Source organism: Bos javanicus, chromosome 3 (assembly GCF_032452875.1).
Source record: "Bos javanicus breed banteng chromosome 3, ARS-OSU_banteng_1.0, whole genome shotgun sequence".
NCBI classification, from domain to species: domain Eukaryota; kingdom Metazoa; phylum Chordata; class Mammalia; order Artiodactyla; family Bovidae; genus Bos; species Bos javanicus.
The window spans coordinates 8,984,079-9,004,506 of NC_083870.1; the positions used below are offsets into that span (position 1 = coordinate 8,984,079).

A 20,428-nucleotide genomic window follows, 5' to 3' on the forward strand; every position below is an offset into this window, starting at 1 on the left:
GCGACTTCACTTTCACTTTTCACTTTCATGCATTGAAGAAGGAAATGGCAGCCCACTCAAGTGTTCTTGCCCGGAGAATCCCAGGGACGGGGGAGCCTAGTGGGCTGCCATCTATGGGGTCGCACAGAGTCAAACACGACTGAAGTGACTTAGCAGCCGCAGCAGCATGAAGGGGAACAGAATTTGTCACCTCAAAAATATGTCTATTTGGCATAAGGATTATTTTGTGCTGATTGTTTTTACAGAAATAGCAAAAGCTCTGAAAATGAATAGACCTTCCTCTTTGTAAGTGACATTTATTTTTACACTTCCCCAATGCAGAAGTTGTTTTCCCTTAAATAAAGAAGACACTTCACACCCCCAGACCTGGGATCTCAGATTTGTTCCCAACATTTCCATTCAAGTTGTGTATCCAGAAAGATATCCAAAAGCAATGTTCTCTCTTGGCATGTTCCTTGTTTGAGTTTCCAGTCAGCCAAACTGTCTTCCACCCGGCTTCTCTTTCCTTGTGCACTTTGACTCCCAAGTCTTGTGTATCCACACTTGACCCCCTGGGTTTCAGAAATCTGTGATCAGGCCTGCTGCCACTGCCCAGGGAAGTAGTTCCTGAAGGGTCAGTTTCAGGGTCACAGAGAGCACATCTGACCAAAATAAGTGTGAGCTCAGCACAGCACTCGTGAGCTCAGCATGTCACTGATGAGTCAGTAAATCAATCCCCTCTGACTGTTGTCTTCTGCTTCTGCTGCTAAGGTCGGCTGGCCACCCTGAAGTTCTTGCCCTCTTGGCAACCAAGCACTTGGTGTATTCCTCATCTCCAAGCCCTGGAAAGGGAGCTGTTTGAATCCGTGTTAACATTTCAACAGAGATGCTTCTAAGACCCTTGCTTTGAATTGGCCAATAAATTCCTAGTCAAATATCCAGGGAGGGATTTGGGGTTTGAGGAGATTTGTCAGCAGTGGATAGGATGTGGGACTCTTTTTTTTTTTTTTTTTGCCTCACCCCATGGCTTGTGGGATCTTAGTACCCTAACCAAGGATTGAACCTGGGCCCTCAGCAGTGAAAGCACAGAGTCCTAACCACTGGACCACATGGGAATTCCCAGATTAGGAACTCTTAACTCTGAAGGAGCATAAGGGATAGTTTATTATGGAAGAAAGTCAGTGTTCTTCATTCTTCCTTGATGTGAATTCTTGTGATCATTTTCTTTGGAGCACATGTCTGTTTACATGACACTGTTATAGATAGATGCCGTTGGTGTATCTGACAACTTGGGCAGGGAGTGGGGTTCTGTTACCTGTCGGGCAGACATAAAGATGAAGAATGCTGTAAGGGAGCAGGGCTCTGGATCCTCCCAGGAGACCCCACCATCCCAGACACTTCACTGCCAAGGGTACTCAACCCAACCCCTGCCACTGTGCTTGCTCTTCTGTTTAATCATTTTGACCTTAGAAAAACTATCCCTCAAGCTTAACCCACATTTATCTTGAATGCTTAATGGACTGAACTTTCCTTCTAACAATCTATCCAAACCAACCTTTCCTATTACTAAGCACAGTGCTTGCCCCATCCTCAATTTTCTGATCTGGTTTGAAGATGAGAAAGGAAGGTATCCCTGCTTCCACCAAGTGTGATCTCTGAAGGAATAAGATTTACAAACCTACTGTGTTGGTAGTAATTTGACTGTGGGGGGAGGTGCAAACTAGATGTAACATAGCTAGACCTTGGAAAAGAAGAGGAATGTTCTCCTGCCTCCGGTTTACAAGTGACCTGAAATAAGCTGGAATTGTCTCCCCAGCCATCCATCCCTTTCTCCCAGGCACAGCTGAAGCCGTGGACCTTTCCCCATGCCCTCAGTAAGGCTCTTGCTGATTTTCCCTATCAGTCCTACCTGGAACCTCTCTCCTACTCTATTTGTTCCACTTTATCCCCACTTCAACTCCTAAAACACAATTCTCCCCTTTTCCCCACATACTTGTAAACTTAAGCAACAGGAATGGGATATACTGGGTGCCTTTTAGTACCAGGGAAAATGAAATCCCTGGGGCCCAAGAAATTCTAGGTAATCTTGAATAAGAAAAGAGGATGGGACACCTAAGATGAAACTCAGCCCTAAGGGTTCTTACCTTTGGGGCTATGTGCACAGTGGAATAGATGGTATTGGCTGGGTTTTCCTCTGGAATAGTGCCCTGTTAGAAAACAAAGACAAAGAAGGCAATGGCACCCCACTCCAGTACTCTTGCCTGGAAAATCCCATGGACGGAGGAGCCTGGTGGGCTGCAGTCTATGGGGTCGCTAAGGGTCAGACACGACTGAGCGACTTCACTTTCACTTTTCACTTTCATGCATTGGAGAAGGAAATGGCAACCCACTCCAGTATTCTTGCCTGGAGAATCCCAGGGACGGGGAGCCTGGTGGGCTTCCGTCTATGGGGTTGCACAGAGTCGGACACAACTGAAGCGACTTAGCAGCAGCAGCAGCAGCAGAAAACAAACAAAAGAAATCATCACCTACACCCTGGGTCCTTGGAAGAAAAGTTATGATCAACCTAGACAGCATATTAAAAAGTAGAAACATTACTTTGCCAACAAAAATCTGTCTAGTCAAAGCTATGGTTTTTCCAGTGGTTATGTATGAATGGGAGAGTTGGACTATAAAGAAAGCTGAATGCCAAAGAATTGAAGCCTTTGAACTGTGGTGTTGGAGAAGACTCATGAGAGTCCCTTGGACTTTGCAAGGAGATCAAACCAGTCCATCTTAAAGGAAATCAGTCCTGAATATTCATTGGAAGGACTGATGCTGAAGCTGAAACTCCAATATTTTGGCCACCTGATGTGAAGAGCTGACTCATTTGAAAAAACCCGGATGCTGGGAAAGATTAAAGGCAGGAGGAGAAGGGGATGACAGAGGATGAGATGGTTGGATGGCATCATTGACACAATGGACATGGGTTTGAGTAAACTCTGGGAGTTGGTGATGGACAGGGAGGGCTGGAGTGCTGTAGTCCATGGGGTCACAGAGTTGGACACGACTGAGCAGCTGAACTGAACTGAACTGAACACCCTGGGTCACATAGACAAGGCTAAAGAGGCATCCAGAATCTGGAGAAGGGAAAGCAGAGGTGGGAAGAGATGGTGAGAGGGAAGAGAGGGTTCTGGAGCAGGAACAGGGAGTGAGAAGTATTCTTGCCCGTGACTGCCATTGTAATTATTAATGACTTTTTTCAAGAAGCAACTGCATTATTTTTAAACTGTGTTCTGTTTAAATCACCTAATAAATATGTAAGATAAATAAGTCCCGTGAGCTATGAATCTCCCAAGTGATTAAAGAATAATTTGAAATAATACTGCTAATGTTGCAAACAAACTCAAATCAGAAAGGGATAAAACAATGATGACAACAGTAACAAAAGCTCCTCCCAGGCCAGAGACAGATATCCTGGGTCAGTAAAGTTTATTCTTGAACATCGAGGACAGTACTGTGGTCTCCAGGGAATGTGTCTTGAGCAGGAGAAGAGGGGGATGTTAGGAAAGTGATTAGTTTTGACAAAAGTCAGGCTGAGTGGAGCACAGAGAGGTCTCTCCTGTAAGGAAGGAAGGAGCTCTCAGAACATCAACAACTTGGAAGAGGAAATGTAATGACTCCTCTTGGAAAAGTTGTGGATAAGTGTAAGAAGATGCATCCTGATCCAGAGGCATTGATGGCTGAAGTAACACTAAGATTTTTGAGGCTCTAAAGTGCTTTAACTTTTTCATTAAGTGGGCCAATGTGGAAAGAGCACTATGACCCCTAAGGAGCAAGCCCAGCCTTGGCTACAATGATTGCTCCCAGGGGACCTTTTGAAGCTGTCTATCTAGTTCTTGTCTCAAAACTGCCTCTCTCTCTCTCATTTTTCTATAATCAGTTAATCAATTTGGCTCTTCTGGATCTTAGTTGTGGCACACAGGATCTTCATTGCTGGGTGCAGGCTCTCTTAGTTGCAGCGTGTGGGATCCAGCTCCCTGACCAGGGACTGAACCCGGGCTTCCTGCTTTGGGAGTATGGAGTCTTAACCACTGGACCACCAGTGAAGTCCCCAATTTGTCTCTTGTTATTTGGATTTCTTTCAACTTTATCTTGGGATTTTCTTTTCAAAGAGTTTTCTTTGAATTAACCTTGTGGTCACTGAAGCTTGATGACCCACACATGGGAAGTCTTGGGTGTGGAACATCTGAGCCTCCTCCTGCTGGTTCCTTGAATTGCCTCAGAGGAAAAAGCATCTCTGAAGCCCACCTTCTGACACCATAACTCAAATATGTTAAAGGAACACGTGTACACCCCTGGTGGATGCATGTTGATGTATGGCAAACCCAATATAATATTGTAAAGTAAAAATAAATAAATAAATAAATCACATTTCTATCTCCACTGTCCTATACAAAAGGGATCAGGCCTGCTGAGTGGCCATTGTGCCGGGGGGAAGGAGTGATTCCATGGATCACAGTGTTAGCATTCCCGGCTGGGTCAGAACCAAAGGCCATCAATTCCTGCACAGGAAAGAATCCATAAAGATGGAAGAGATATTGAAGAATCCTTGCATCCCTGGGATAAAGCCCACTTGGTCATGGTGTATGATCTTTTTAATGTGTTGTTGGATTCTGATTGCTAGAATTTTGTTTAGGATTTTTGCATCTATGTTCATCAGTGATATTGGCCTGTAGTTTTCTTTTTTTGTGGGATCTTTGTCAGGTTTTGGTATTAGGGTGATGGTGGCCTCATAGAATGAGTTTGGAAGTTTACCTTCCTCTGCAATTTTCTGGAAGAGTTTGAGCAGGATAGGTGTTAGCTCTTCTCTAAATTTTTGGTAGAATTCAGCTGTGAAGCCATCTGGACCTGGGCTTTTGTTTGCTGGAAGATTTTTGATTACAGTTTCAATTTCCGTGCTTGTGATGGGTCTGTTAAGGTTTTCTATTTCTTCCTGGTCGAGTTTTGGAAAGTTGTACTTTTCTAAGAATTTGTCCATTTCTTCCTCGTTGTCCATTTTATTGGCATATAACTAATTAAACTTAAAAGCTTCTGCACATCAAAGGAAACTATTAGCAAGGTGAAAAGACAGCCTTCAGAATGGGAGAAAATAATAGCAAATGAAGCAACCGACAAACAACTAATCTCAAAAATATACAAGCAACTCCTACAGCTCAACTCTAGAAAAATAAATGACCCAATCAAAAAATGGGCCAAAGATCTAAATAGACATTTCTCCAAAGAAGACATACAGATGGCTAACAAACACATGAAAAGATGCTCAACATCACTCATTATCAGAGAAATGCAAATCAAAACCACTATGAGATACCATTTCATACCAGTCAGAGTGGCTGCGATCCAAAAGTCTACAAATAATAAATGTTGGAGAGGGTGTGGAGAAAAGGGAACCCTCTTACACTGTTGGTGGGAATGCAAACTAGTACAGCCACTATGGAGAACAGTGTGGAGATTCCTTAAAAAACTGGAAATAGAACCGCCTTATGATCCAGCAATACCACTGCTGGGCATACACACTGAGGAAACCAGAAGGGAAAGAGACACGTGTACCCCAATGTTCATCGCAGCACTGTGTATAATAGCCAGGACATGGAAACAACCTAGATGTCCATCAGCAGATGAATGGATAAGGAAGCTGTGGTACATATACACAATGGAGTATTACTCAGCCATTAAAAAGAATACATTTGAATCAGTTCTAATGAGGTGGATGAAACTGGAGCCTATTATACAGAGTGAAGTAAGCCAGAAGGACAAACACCAATACAGTATACTAACGCATATATATGGAATTTAGAAAGATGGTAACGATAACCCTGTATACGAGACAGCAAAAGAGACACTGATGTATAGAACAGGCTTATGGACTCTGTGGGAGAGGAAGAGGGTGGGAAGATTTGGGAGAATGGCATTGAAACATGTGAAATGTCATGTATGAAACGAGATGCCAGTCCAGGTTCAATGCACGATGCTGGATGCTTGGGTCTGGTGCACTGGGATGACCCAGAGGGATGGTATGGGGAGGGAGGAGGGAGGAGGGTTCAGGATGGGGAACACATGTATAATTTTTTTTTAATTAAAATTGAATAATAAAAAAAAAGATGGAAGAGATAAAGTGCATTGGGTTCAAGGGTTATACATTCTCATTTCTCATGTTGTCCGAATCCTTGGGAAAAGCTCAACTAAACAAAGGAGGGACTCAGAGGAGAATCAGGCCCCAGAAAAAATGGGAAAGAACTCACATTAAAAGTAGAGATTGTATCATACTCGGGCATCTCTTCAGGAATGGGAGGGAAGGGAAGAGTTTTCTGATGAGTGTCCAGTTCCTTCTTCTCTTCAATGATCTCTGAAAACAAGTTGAGAGAGAATCAGAGCTGGTCCTCCTTCTGGCCACCCTTATTGGTACACCATCCTATTTGAATAACCCACTTAGGGTGATTTTCAAGCATCCTGATTTTCCTGTAACTGAAGGGTTTTCCAGAACATGAGACTTTTAATGCTAAACCCAGGAAAACTCCAAGATGAACTGGTAACCCTCATCACTTTGCTTCCCAAACTCTAAATAGGAAGCAGAGGAGATCATAAATGATTCCTCAGTGTTTCCAGGAGGGAAAGAAGATCTCAGTGTCTGCAGTTCATTCCTAACCAATGCTTAGGTCCCTCCCTGATACCCTCAGTGGACGGTATCAGTGGGAACCCAAAAAGACAAATCAGCAGGGTTTAGGGACATGGGATATAGCATGGAGAAAGACAGACAATGCCTTCTCCAAGAGGAATGTATCTAGACTGAGGTGGGGAGTGAAGAGAAATCTCTGGAGTTGATCCAGTGGAGGGACTTGGGATGGGCTGGGGGCTCTGACAGGGATGGGCTGACTGGAGTGTGCTGGTCTGTGGACCTCAGTGTTGGAGGCCATGGCCTTCTGGTCAGGGGAGCAGAGTCAGCTGTGTGGGGCCTGTGTCAGCAGAAGGGCTGTAAGTCCACTAGTAAGTCCCTCTGGGGGGAAGGAGAAGGCAGGCACTGGAGAAGGGACTGATAAGGCCTTAGGATAGAAATGAAAGTATTCTCTCCACTGCAGAACCAAGTGCCAATGGATGGTCCTGTCATTTAGGACAGACTGTGGCTTCTTCATTTCTGCATCCTTAGTGCCAGGCACGAAGCTTGGCACACAGTCCAACATATGCTTGTTAAATGAATGAGGGAAAAGATGCAAGATTGAGGTAAACAGTACATACTCTACCTTTTTTTCTTTCTCTTCGTATGATAAAAATAATTAACACCAGTGCGAGGGAACAGAGCAGGAAGAACGACAACAGGACGTAGAGGACCACGTAGGGAGCCTGGCCCCCAGCAGCACCTTTAGAAAGAGAACGGGTGGAGGCACAGCCAGGGAGAAGAGTCAGCTAGGGAAAATGGCACAGCTTTTAGAGCAATTGCAACCTTCCTCCCAGTCTGATGATTTCCCCAGGGCTTCTAGTTTTCACAAAAGGTTTGTTCACATGGGAACCAGGAGAAGAAGATATAGGTCTTAAGAACAGGGACTCCTGGAGAAAGAGGAGAGACAGTCACCTTCACAGAGATTCTGGGCAAAGATAGGGTTTGAGGAGTTGCTGCTGATGGGGTTACTGGCCATGCAGATGAAGGTCATGTCACTTTTCTCCCACCTCCAGGATATGGGGAGAATGGAGCCCCTGTAGGATTCATTGGTTGTCTGGTCCAGAGACTTCCAGCTGTAAGTTACATCCTCTTCTCCATGTTCCATGGAACATGTGAGATTGGTTACACAGGTGCCATTCTTATTCTCCTGCAGACCTATGACGACTTTGGGCTTTGACAGGTACTCTGTAAGAGAAATAGACAACCGAATAGACATCCCGTCTTTGTTTGAACAGCTTCAATATCAGGGAGTTCACCACTTTATGAAGGCAGTCATCCGCCTTCGGACCTGATTCTGCTCACCATAGACATGCAGCTCATACTCCTGGGTGAGGGGATCCTGGAGGGTTGAGCTGTGTATCTCCACACGGTAGATACCTGAGTCGTTCTTCTTCAGTCTGCTGAGCTTCAGGGAGTAGCCTTCATGTGGGAAATTCACTCTTTCCATGTTACGCTTTTGGGTCACTATGACAAGGGCTTTTTTGCCTGCTGTTTTTGGCTGTATGGTAACGAGAGTGGTTGAATTGAAGACCCAGATAATGCTGTCAACTAGATTTACTGAGAGATTCAGAGGGAAAATCACAGACCCACCAATGGCACCAACCAGCTTCTTTGGGATTCCAGAGGCTGCTGGCCCTGCAGAAACAGAGAACCATAAAATAAACCCGAGTCCCTGCCTTTGCCACCAATTACTCACTCCCTTTGGGTCTCGGAAAGGTCCCAAGAAACCCTTTCAGTCTAACCTAGCCAGCCCCAGGAAACCTTTTGGGACCTCTTCACACAAAGACATTGAGGTCAGAATTCTCTGCCTGAAAGGGGTGATGGCAGGTAAATCCACCCCATTTCCAGAGACCTCTGGTTGAAAAGACCAAGCTCTGAGGTACACCGTGAAACCCAGCTCCAGTCTTGACAAGTTCCTGTAGAAGGACAAGTAGGGAGGTTACTGTTCAAGCTCCATGTAGGACTTCCAGGCTGCTCCTGGGAGAGCCAATTTTGATGCAGATGAGGAAGGTGACAGTCTACATGACCTGGGACAGAGGTTCTCAAGCACAAGCCAGAGCACTGAGAAGAAAGCTATAAGTTCTTAAAGACAATGGTAACATAGAATTTTGAGGATGATTTATTTTTCTATTTTTTAAAATTAATTAATTTTTTCATTGAAGGACAATTGCTTTACAGAATTTTGCTGTTTTCTGTCAAACCTCAACATGAATCAACCATAGGTATACATATATCCCCTCCCTTTTGGAGCTCCCTCCCATCTCCCTCCCTATCCCACCCCTCTAGATTGATACAGAGTCCCTGTTTGAGTTTCCTGAAACATACAGAAAATTCCCATTGGCTATCTATTTTATGTATGGTAATATCACCTCACACCGGTCAGAATGGCCATCATCAAATAGTCTACAAACAATAAATGCTGGACAAGGTGTGGAGAAGAGGGAACGCTCTTGCACTGTTGGGAATGTAAACTGATACAGTCGCTATGGAAGACTGTATGGAGATTCTTTTAAAAAAAACTAGGAATAAAACCACCATATGACCCAGGATTCCCACTCCTAGGCATATACCTTGAGGAAACCAAAATTGAAAGAGACACATGTATCCCACTGTTCATTGAAGCACTACTTACAACAGCTAGAGCATGGAAGCAACCTAGATGTCCATCAACAGATGAATCGATAAAAAGTTGTGGTCTATATACACAATGGAAAAATTTTCTATTTTATAATAGAATGGAGGGAATTCAAGATCATCCCTAAATGAGGTTCTCATTCACTTGAGTTCCAGTATCCTTTCTTGAGTGAAAAGGAAAAAAATGGGTGACTGGGAGCTCTGAAATATGCCAAGGCTACCTTGTGATGCTTACTCTGAACTATCAGGAATTGTAGTAGGGTTTTAATGCCCACTGTTTCCCCAATTTTTATTTCACTGCAATACTAATTCACCTCAAAAAGCATGACTTGCAAACAACCATCACTGATTTTTTGTCTCCAGGTGAAAAATAGCTAAGAATGGCTGCTGAAAAAGCTTCCAGAAGTGGTCAAGTGAGTATTTCTAGTAAACAAGTATGAGGAATAAGTCACCTTCTACCTATTAAGATCTGAAGGTTGGCCTCTGGATGTAGCAGTGAGGGAACTTAGATAGGGATCAGCTGTTTGAAAGCCCCGACTCTGATCTCATGTAACCCAAACCAATGCTTACAGGAAGAATTTTTTTTTCTTTCACAGTCTCATTTTATAGATCAGGAACCACAGCCACAATGAGGTTAAGTGACTTACTGAAATACATGGTAAGAGGCAGACGCTACCTCAGTACTCACAGGGTTAAGACCTTATACAGCATATTTTACAAATGAGAAAACTCAATAGTAGAAGTTATTCAAGGTTCAGAAATAGTGGAAAAACTAAAATCAGAACCAAAGTCTTCTCCTTAAAGATGTTCTCTGTAAAAGTAAAAACCCAAAGTTATTTTTCCTTCCTAGTTGGTCATTCTTCCATAAAATATTAAAATTTATATTTTGTGCTGTGTTGGTATAAAAATGGATGTAACACCTGTTAGATTTGTTACTACATAGTCATTATTACTGCAATATTTTTTTTCCTTCAGATTAAAAAAAAAAATCAAAATGAAAACTAATGTGGGTCCCAGGCACTGTGCCTACTTGGGCCTGTGCTGATTGACCAATCATTCAGGCTCTTTTTTGTTTCACAGCTAGATCTCTTACCATAGTATTTTCTACCACCCAATACTCATATAACTCATAACTCTTCTAGTAAAACCCAAATTCCTGCAACTGGCTTATTCAGATATCTAAAATCATGAAAGCCTGAAAGTGAAAGTGTTAGTCGCTCAGTCATGTCTGACTGTTTGCTACCCCGTGGACTATAGCCCGCCAGGCTCCTCTGTCCATGGGATTCTCCAGGCAAGAATACTGGAGTGGGTAGCCATTCCCTTCTCCAGGAGATCTTCCCAACACAGGGATCAAGCCCAGGTCCTCCATATTGCAGGCAAATTCTTTACCATCTGAGATGCCAGAAGAAGTTTTTATCTAAAATTATAATTCCTGTTAACACTCATAACTACGTTGCTGTTACTAAGGGTTTATTCTGTGTCAAATATTTTTTGTAAATATTACACCTGTGACTTAGAGCAATCCTGAAAATTAGTTTTGATCCTTTTATTAGGGATCAGCAACCTTATAGGCCATGGGCCAAATCTGTTCTGCCCCTGTTTTGAAAATAAAGTTTTATTGGAACACAGCCATGTTCTTTCCATAGCAGCAGTCTATGACTTCTTTTCCACTACAAAGGTTGAATTGGATAGTTGTGATAAAAATCATACTGCCTGCAAAACTTAAAATATTTACTATTTGGCCCTTCATAGCAAAAGTTTGTAAACTGGATTTGATTTAAACAAAACAAAACTTCAAGTAACTTGTCCAAGAGCACAAAGCTAGCAGGTGATAATTTGAGGGTTTAACCTAATGTCATTCCAGCCCTGGAGCCTGAACTCTTTACACTGCAGCTCAGTTTGAAGGTCCCTTGGCATTTGTTACAGCTCCAGCCCTTTCCATTACTCCCCATCCTCAGTTCCCTCAAGGGTTTAGGTGTCCACTCTGAATCCCAGGGGCCTCACTGGATCCCAAATTCCCATTCAAGTCCTTTCTTGACCATCCTTCAGGTGCAAGCAGTTCTATCAATGCCCCAGAGTAAGGGAATCTGTTGCTACCAAATGTTGACCTAGTCCTCTGATTACAGGTCTTGACCAACTTATTTGCTAAATTTATCTCTGCAAGAACTGGTTTCTCTTCCTGGGTGAATGCTCTTTAAGAGTTGGTTTTTTCTTTCAAACTTTTTCCTCTCTATATCAGTCAGTGGATATATACTTTGGATCGCTCAAGCCTTTGTCAAATCACCCTGTTAAGTAAGCAGGTTTTTTTTTTTTAACTGCCCTCCTTGCTTCTCTAATACTAAGGGAAAGATGATTTTTCATTGCTTTCTCTTTGGTCATCTCATGAGGTGTCAGAATAGTCCCAGTAAATGTTACAGACAAAAATTAATTTTATTTTGAATTTTTGATTTATCAATTAATGCATTCATTCTTTTACTTCAATCACAAGATGAAAGGGGTGAATATTTTGAAGTCAAGTAAAGACTGGCTATGACTTGCCCCTAAGTAGGTGAATTTCCTGGATTAGGGTACATTTCAGTATATTTTTTTTCATTTGATATGTTGGGGTGATAAAACTGTAAGAGTTTGACTTTCGTGTTTTAGCACTCATGCAACACTTAAGCCACAAGTAAATAATTGTTCTTTTTACATCTCTACATATGCAGTTCTATCTCCCCAGGGTACATTTTAAGAAATGTGAATTTTGTGAACATACAAAAACTGTCTTCAAATTCGTTGTTCCTTGTTAGAATGAAACTGGAGGGCATTACAGTGCAAATTGCCAACGGGAACCTAGATGGAGGACATTGTTCTGTCTTTATTGTATCTTCAGTATGAGAAGAAGCATCATAAAGGAGAAAAGTGGTTCCATGCCATTCCTGTATGTGAGCTCAGAGGTTAGAGGGCTGGACTGGCAAATCCTAACCAATTTTGCTTCCTCTTCCCAGTTGACTGTTTCTTGATCCAGAAACAAGACACTTCTCTTCTCAGGTGTTAAGACAGAACTAAAGCTTCCCTCTCTTGGATGGCTTCCCCACCTTCAGTGTGTGGTCCTCTATAGTTTTACTACATCTAGGTAGGTCATGCTCTGCTCATTCAGTCATTCCTTCTTTTAACAAGAGTTTGTTTAGCTCCATATTTTGGCCAGATACTGTTTAGGAATTGGAGGGTATAAATGGGGAGCAAAATAATCATGATCCTTGTACTCATGGAGTTGGAAGAGAGTCATTAAATAAGTAACAACATGTGTTGTGAAAGGAGAAGTGACAGGTACTTAGGGAACACACAGTGGGGGATGGGGGATGTAACATGTATGATCAGAAGAGCCTAGAGAATGGGTGGCTATTCCCATTTATCTATAAGGCCTGGAGGTTTGGATCCCATGAGATTCCCACCTGGATCAGTGCAGTAAATACTGTAACTTGCCTCCTCTGCATCCATTTCACTCCCTCCTCATTTTGTAGCAGCAAAATGGTTTGGATAAGACTGACAGGCACTCAACTCAAGTAGTAGCCTTCCTCTGGCATTAGTTCAGGGGTATTACACGTCCCAGGTTGACTGTATCTAGAGAAGCCCAGGATTTTTGCTCCTAGGCAAGCAAAAGTTGATGCTGTGGGATGATTGAAGCCTTGGATGGCCACTCACTTAACTACCAGACATGCAACCAGGACTCCCTCCTCAGCTGATCCCCTGTTTTTGTCCTAACTCACACTTTTTTTTGGTGCTTTATCCTTTTCTCTGTCTATCGAAATCATGTTTAATACTCATAAAGCCTACTTCAAAGCCCTTCCCTGAGAAAGTCTTCAACTCTTTCTCACACTTAACCCCTTGAAATTCCACCATGATTGTCATTTTATTTTCCACTTTAAATTCCCCAGAAGGAGCTATTCCCCTAGCAGTTGACTAGACATACCATTTTGCTGTGAATTAGCAGATGACTGATCTACAGGCATTAGGTTCCAGATCCTGTGGTGATGGGGTCTGGGATCTCATCCAGGGATGAGTGGAGATGACCTCTCCTCTCAAGCAGCTTGGGGCAGTGTAAAACAGAACTCTGGGCTAACTGGGTGTCAGGAGACTTGGGTTCCATTCTGGTTCCTCTGTAATAATAACTCCAGCAATGAATACTTGGTATAATGAGTATTCCCTTTCTTGATCCTCAAATCAACTCTGTGTGATAGAGGTTAAGCTGAACTTTATAGATAAAGAAATTGGGGCTCCAAGATGTTGAGTCACTTTCCCAAGACCCCAAACTGGAAAGTGGCAGATGTGACAAGAGGAGATAGTTTGTTCCTCGGCCTTCTCTAAAGACCTCATTCTTTCCACTTCTGCCTCCCACTACTGCTTTGAGTTTCAGTATTCTAAAGTCTCACAGGAGAAAAGGCATAACCTTTATTCACCAGAGTTTGGGTGAGGGTGAAGGGTGAATACAGATGTGGAGGTTGTTTTTGAGAAGCACACAGCAGTCTGAACCATGGTGGGGGGCACAGGGGAAGCAGGCAGTAGTGGTATAAGAGACAGGCTTTGAGAACGCTTCCTACTTTTGGGTCTCATTTCTACAAGAATGACTAAAAGTGAGATTTCCCAAAACCTCTTTTGGGCGGCTTCTTTCAAGGTAAGCTTCTTAGAAGGTGGTCTGGACCCTAATGCATACACATCAGTAACTGGTTAATGCACAACAAAAGAGTATGTCCAGCCACCGCACAGGGAGATAGCTCCTACAGTGAGCATTCCCAGCTACTTTTGGAAGTGGAGGGAGCTGGGAGAGAAGACCCTTTGCTTTTTGCCATGGCCAAGTCTCAGATATTTTTTGCACCAGGAGAGTCAACCCTAAGATGCTCTTCATAACAAGAAGGGACCACAGCTCCTCCCCTTTGCTACACGCCTTTCCTTTGGGTTGTGACCTCCCAAACCTTTTTTCTTGTTTTTCTCTTCTTGTCTTTTTCAACATCTCCCCAATACCATCTCACCCACTTTTTCTAATTCCATTTTATTAACTTTCTCCTCAACACTATTGTATAATAGAATCACCACAAAATTGTGCCCATTTTCCAGATGAGAATACTGAGGCTGCAAGAGTTACTCCTTAGTCCCTCTGAATTTGGCTAGGGTGATTCTTGGTTGGTGCATCCACATTCTGACAATGGAGTTACCTATTCTTCTTGGGCATTTCCAGCACCTACCTTGGCTTCGTGTACCTGGAGAGAGAAGGAATCCCTGGGGAAGATTCAGCTCAAGTACATGTTTATCAAGCACTTTTCCTGGGAGTACAGTGTTAGCCAGTTAGTTTGCTGTGATGAAATGAGCACTAGCTTTGGAAACTCAGTCTCTGCTTTACCTCCTCTTGCCTAAGACATTTGACTTCTCAGAGCCTACATTTTGGGGATAATAATACCTATCTTGAAAACTTGTGAAGAAATTGTATGAAAAATGCCTTGTGTAATACGAGCTTAATAAATGGTGATTTATTATTTATTGTTCTGCATTTGATATCTCACTTAAAACACCACAATAATTTGCAAGTTAGGTTTCATTTTCTGCTGTGAATTTGTAAGCAAAAAGTTTCAGAGGCCAAGAAACCTATTCACAATAATATAGTTACTATCAAACTCAGGACTTCTTGTCCAGGGGCAGCACTCCTTCCATGGTCCTACTTCCTGGAAGGTCTAGAACAATCTTGGATTGTCCTTTCAATCACAGGAGGTATAGCATGCAGGCTGCCACAGTCTCTTGGAGCAGGGCTGCTCCAACCAACCTGCTGCCCCAGGTCAGGTTTCAGGTGAGCACCTGGGTTTTGAAAAGTCCTGCCATGTTTCCCCCCACATCACCATCCCCAAGTTCCACTTCTGATCACCATTTCTGTTCAGGAGAGGTTTTAAAGTGGGGGTCTATACCAGGACCAGGTGCTTCCTAAAAACAGAAACTTTTAAAGAATGCAAGGAGGGTGAGAGTCTGTTGATGCAAAACACTTCAAGAGCTCTGGTGGTGGGGAGGAAAGGATTGGTTTTCTAAGTAGACACTGATTGCATTGCTTGGGTTAAGAGAGAAAATTCAAAAGTTCTCTGCCATTAAAATGATTGTTAAATGCATAATCATTTAAAATATTTTTCTAAATAACATATATTTATATTGATGTAAATATGAAACATGGGCTTCCCTGGTGGCTCAGTGGTAAAGAAACTGCCTGCCAGTGCAGCAGATGCAGGTTCGATCCCTGGGTCAGGAAGATACCCTAGAGACAGAAATGGCAGCCTACTCCAGTATTCTTGCCTGGGAAATACCACGGATAAAGGAGCATGGCAGGCTACAGCCCATGTGATCACAAAACAGTTGGACATGACTTAGCGACTAAACAACAATGAAAATATAAAACATAGAAATACATGTATAAATGTTATAAATATATTTAAATAAAATATTTAAAATACATATTTCTAAGTAAAGAAATTTACACTTGTACCATCTCAGCATCTCATTTTGTTTTTAAAATTACTCTCAAAATGAGGAAGAGCTGAGGTCTGGAGAAGATGACATTTTTCATCTAATTCACGGCAGACTCCAGGTTAGAACACAGGTCTTCCTGATACCCAACACCACTTCGTTCAGCCCTTCCTTCCCTGGGACAGTCAGAAGAGCAGTTAACCCCCAAAGTCATTCCTTCTCCTGTCCCTGCAGTCTCTTTCTGCCATATGTGATTCAGATACCACAGGAAACAAAACAATATTACATGAGAGATAGAGCCTACTGAGTTGAGCCAGAGATCCAGAGTGGAGCCAGAAGCTTGGAGCTACACCCAGGATGGGGTAGACAATCAGGAAAATAAGAGGATCTGGTTGCACTCACCTGTGAGCTGGCAGAGGAGAAAGATGAAGCATGCTGGGGCGCCAAGCATATTGCTTTCTGGGTGTTAACCACTGAAATAAACGCACTTCCCTTCTGTAGTGTTTATATTTCTTCCCCAGTTAGAAGGCGGGGTCATGGGATAGTGAGTCACGTTTAGTGACTTTTTTGCCTATGTTCACAAAGAATGACTAAATCACTAATGATTAAAGCTATATGGTCAACTGTTTCTGCTATACCATAGGACCTCTCAGAGATTCAGAAGAGAGAACATGGAAGGAAATAGAAGGTTATGGAGAATGAGAGAGTTGCACTGGAGATAAAATAATATCTCTTGAGCTTTTCAGAGTACCAGGAGAACCTGAATTCTTTAGTGTATCCCTCATAACAATCTTGTGAGTAAAATACTTCCATAATCCCTAGTTTTACAGATGAGAAAATGAAGGCTTAGAGTATATTACAGCAAAATTAAGTACTTCTTTAATCAAAAGAAATCATTATAATAGTAAAAAGAAAAGCCATGTGGTGGGAGAAGATATTTGTATTCAGTTCAGTTCAGTTCAGTTGCTTAGTCGTGTCCAACTCTTTGTGACCCCATGAATTGTAGCACGCCAGGCCTCCCTGTCCATCACCATCTCCCGGAGTTCACTCAAACTCACGTCCATCAAGTCGGCATCGTCCCCTTCTCCTCCTGACCCCAATCCCTCCCAGCATCAGGGTCTTTTCCAATGAGTCAACTCTTCACATGAGGTGGCCAAAGTACTGGAGTTTCAGCTTCAGCATCATTCCTTCCAAAGAACACCCAGGGCTGATCTCCTCTAGAATGGACTGGTTGGATCTCCTTGCAGTCCAAGGGACTCTCAAGAGTCTTCTCCAACACCACAGTTCAAAAGCATCAATTCTTCAGTGCTCAGCCTTCTTCACAGTCCAACTCTCACATCCATACATGACCACTGGAAAAACCATAGCCTTGACTAGACAGACCTTTGTTGGCAAAGTAATGTCTCTGCTTTTGAACATGCTATCTAGGTTGGTCACAACTATTCTTCCAAGGAGTAAGCGTCTTTTAATTTCATGGCTACAGTCACCATCTGCAGTGATTTTGGAGCCCCCCCCCCCAAAAAATAAAGTCTGACACTGTTTCCACTGTTTCCCCATCTATTTCTCATGAAGTGATGGGACCAGATGCCATGATCTTCGTTTCCTGAATGTTGAGCTTTAAGCCAACGTTTTCACTCTCCTCTTTCCCTTTCATCAAGAGTCTTTTTAGTTCCTCTTCACTTTCTGCCATAAGGGTGGTGTCATCTGCAGATCTGAGGTTATTGATATTTCTCCTGGCAATCTTGATTCCAGCTTCTGCTTCTTCCAGCCCAGCGTTTCTCATGATATACTCTGCATGTAAGTTAAATAAGCAGGGTGACAATATACAGCCTTGATGTACTCCTTTTCCTATTTGGAACCAGTCTGTTGTTCCATGTCCAGTTCTAACTGTTGCTTCCTAACCTGCATATAGGTTTCTCAAGAGGCAGGTCAGGTGGTCTGGTATTCCCATCTCTTTCAGAATTTTCCACAGTCTATTGTGATCCACACAGTCAACAGAATTGGCATAGTCAATAAAGCAGCAATAGATGTTTTTCTGGAACTCTCTTGCTTTTTCCATGATCCAACGGATGTTGGCAATTTGATCTCTGGTTCCTCTGTGCTGCACTCAATATGCCAGCAAATTTGGAAAACTCAGCAGTGGCCACAGGGCTGGAAAAGGTCAGTTTTCATTCCAATCCCAAAGAAAGGCAATGCCAAAGAATGCTCAAACTACCACACAATTGCACTCATCTCACACGCTAGTAAAGTAATGCTCAAAATTCTCCAAGCCAGGCTTCAGCAATACATGAACCATGAACTTCCAGATGTTTAAGCTGGTTTTAGAAAAGGCAGAGGAGCCAGAGATAAAATTTCCAACATCTGTTGGGTCATCGAAAAAGCAAGAGAGTTCCAGAATACATTTATTCTACAAGGGTCTTGTATCCATAACACTTGGTTGTCCCACTGTTCCAACACCATTTATTGAAAAGACTGTCCTTTCTGTATTGAATTGCTTTTACACCTCTTTCAAAAAGCAGTTAATCATACCTGTGTGTGTATATTTTGGGGTTCACTATTCCATTCCTTTGGTTTATATAATGTAGTTATTGATTTATCATGGCTTAAGTCTGCCATTTTACTATTTGCTTCTGGTTTCTTCTGATTTTTTTGTTCTTTTGTTTTGCTTTCCTGGCCATTCTATAGGTTACTTAAATTTAAAAAAATTCATTTTGATTTGAAACTAAGATCATGGTATCTGGTCCCATCACTTCATGGGAAATAGATGGGGAAACAGAGGAAATGGTGTCAGACTTTATTTATGGGGGCTCCAAAATCACTGCACATGGTGATTGCAGCCATGAAATTAAAAGACGCTTACTCCTTGGAAGGAAAGTTATGACCAACCTAGATATTATATTCAAAAGCAGAGAGATTACTTTGCCAACAAAGGTCCATCTAGTCAAGTCTATGGTTTTTCCAGTGGTCATGTATGGATGTGAGAGTTGGACTGTGAAGAAAGCTGAGTGCTGAAGAATTGATGGTTTTGAACTGTGGTGTTGGAGAAGACTCTTGAGAGTCTCTTGGACTGCAGGGAGATCCAACCAGTCCATCCTAAAGGAGATCAGTCAGTCCTGGGTGTTCATTGGAAGGACTGATGCTGAAGCTGAAACTCCAATACTTTGGCCACCTCATGTGAAGAGTTGCCCCATTGAAAAGACCCTGATGCTGGGAGGGGTTGGGGGCAAAAGGAGAAGGTGGTGACAGAGGATGAGATGGCATCACCGACTCGATGGACATGAGTTTGAGTGAACTCTGGGAGTTGGTGATGGACAGGGAGGCCTGGCGTGCTGTGGTTCATGGGGTCCCAAAAAGTTGGACACGACTGAGCGACTGAACTGAACTGAACTGATAGTGTGTCTTGAATGTATCTCAATAGATTTTTAAATGACTGCTTAAAGCATTACATTGTTGCTGTTGTTTTTCAGTTGCTAAGTAATGTCCAACTCTTTGTGACCCCACAGAGTGCAGCATGCCAGGCCTCCCTGTCCATCACCAACTCCCAGACCTTACTCAAACTCATGTCCCTCAAGTTGGTGATGCCATCCAACCATCTCATCCTCTGTCATCCCCTTCTCCTCCTGCCTTCAATCTTTCCCAGCATCAAGGTCTTTTCCATTGAGTCAACTCTTCACATCAGGTGGCCAAAGCATTGGAGCTTCAGCTTCAGCATCAGTTCTTCCAATGAATATTCAGGGTTGATTTCCTTTAGGATTGAATGGTTTAATCTCCTTGCTGTCCAAGGGACTCTCAATAGTCTTCTCCAACACCACAGTTTAAAAGCATAAATTCAAAAATAAATAAATAAATAAATAAAAGCATAAATTCTTCAGCACTCAGCCTTCTTCACAGTCCAACTCTCACATCCATACATGACCACTGGAAAAACCATAGACTTGACTAGATGGACCTTTGTCCGAAAAGTGTCTCTGCTTTTTAATACACTGTCTAGATTTGCCATAGCTTTTTTTAAAATTTCATGGCTGCAGTCACCATCCACAGGATTTTGGAGGCTAAGAAAATAAAATCTGTCACTGTTTCCCCTTTGTCCCCATTGAGGTTTTAAGCCAGCTTTTTCACTCTCTTCTTTCACCCTCGTCAAGAGGCTCTTCAGTTCCTATTTGCTTCCCAACATTAGAGTGGTATCATTTTATTATCTGAGGTTGTTAATGTTTCTCTTGGAATCTTGTGATTCACCCCACCCATCATTTCACATGATGTACTCTGCATATAAGTTAAGTAAGCAGGGTGACAATATACAGCCTTGATGTACTCCTTTCCCAATTTTGAACCAGTCCATTGTTTCATGTCTGGTTCTAAGTGTTGCTTCTTGACTTGCATATAGGTTTCTCAGGAGGCAGGTCAGGTGATCTGGTATTTCCATCTCTTTAAGAATTTTCCTCAATTTGTCATGATCCACACAGTCAAAGGCGTTAGTGAAGCAGAAGTAGATGTTTTTCTGGAATTCCCTTTCTTTCTTTATGATCCATTTACTAGTTCAACTAATGTGTAGAAACATTATCTGTACTAGACTCTTTTACCATCACTTTTTATTATCTTATCTTAAATAAAATCTTTCCACACATTGAGAATCATGTC

General features: G+C 42.5%; 1 protein-coding gene across 2 annotated transcripts; it reads right to left on the reverse strand.

Moving 5' to 3' along the window:
- Positions 1–280: 280 nt before the first annotated feature.
- On the reverse strand, positions 281–16,301 carry SLAMF7 (SLAM family member 7). 2 transcript variants are annotated; one of them, XM_061401349.1, is made up of 7 exons: positions 16,193–16,297; positions 7,979–8,311; positions 7,589–7,861; positions 7,260–7,376; positions 6,264–6,367; positions 2,124–2,186; positions 281–1,294 (listed from the first exon to the last, which is right to left on the reverse strand). In XM_061401349.1, the coding sequence occupies exons 1-7, from the start codon at positions 16,239–16,241 to the stop codon at positions 1,223–1,225; spliced, it is 1,011 nt and encodes a 336-aa protein (XP_061257333.1). In that variant the 5' UTR covers positions 16,242–16,297; the 3' UTR covers positions 281–1,222. The 2 variants fall into 2 exon arrangements, with proteins under 2 accessions (XP_061257333.1, XP_061257344.1); XM_061401360.1 differs by lacking the exon at positions 7,260–7,376 and having other exon boundaries at positions 16,193–16,301.
- Between the last annotated feature and the right edge of the window lie 4,127 nt (positions 16,302–20,428).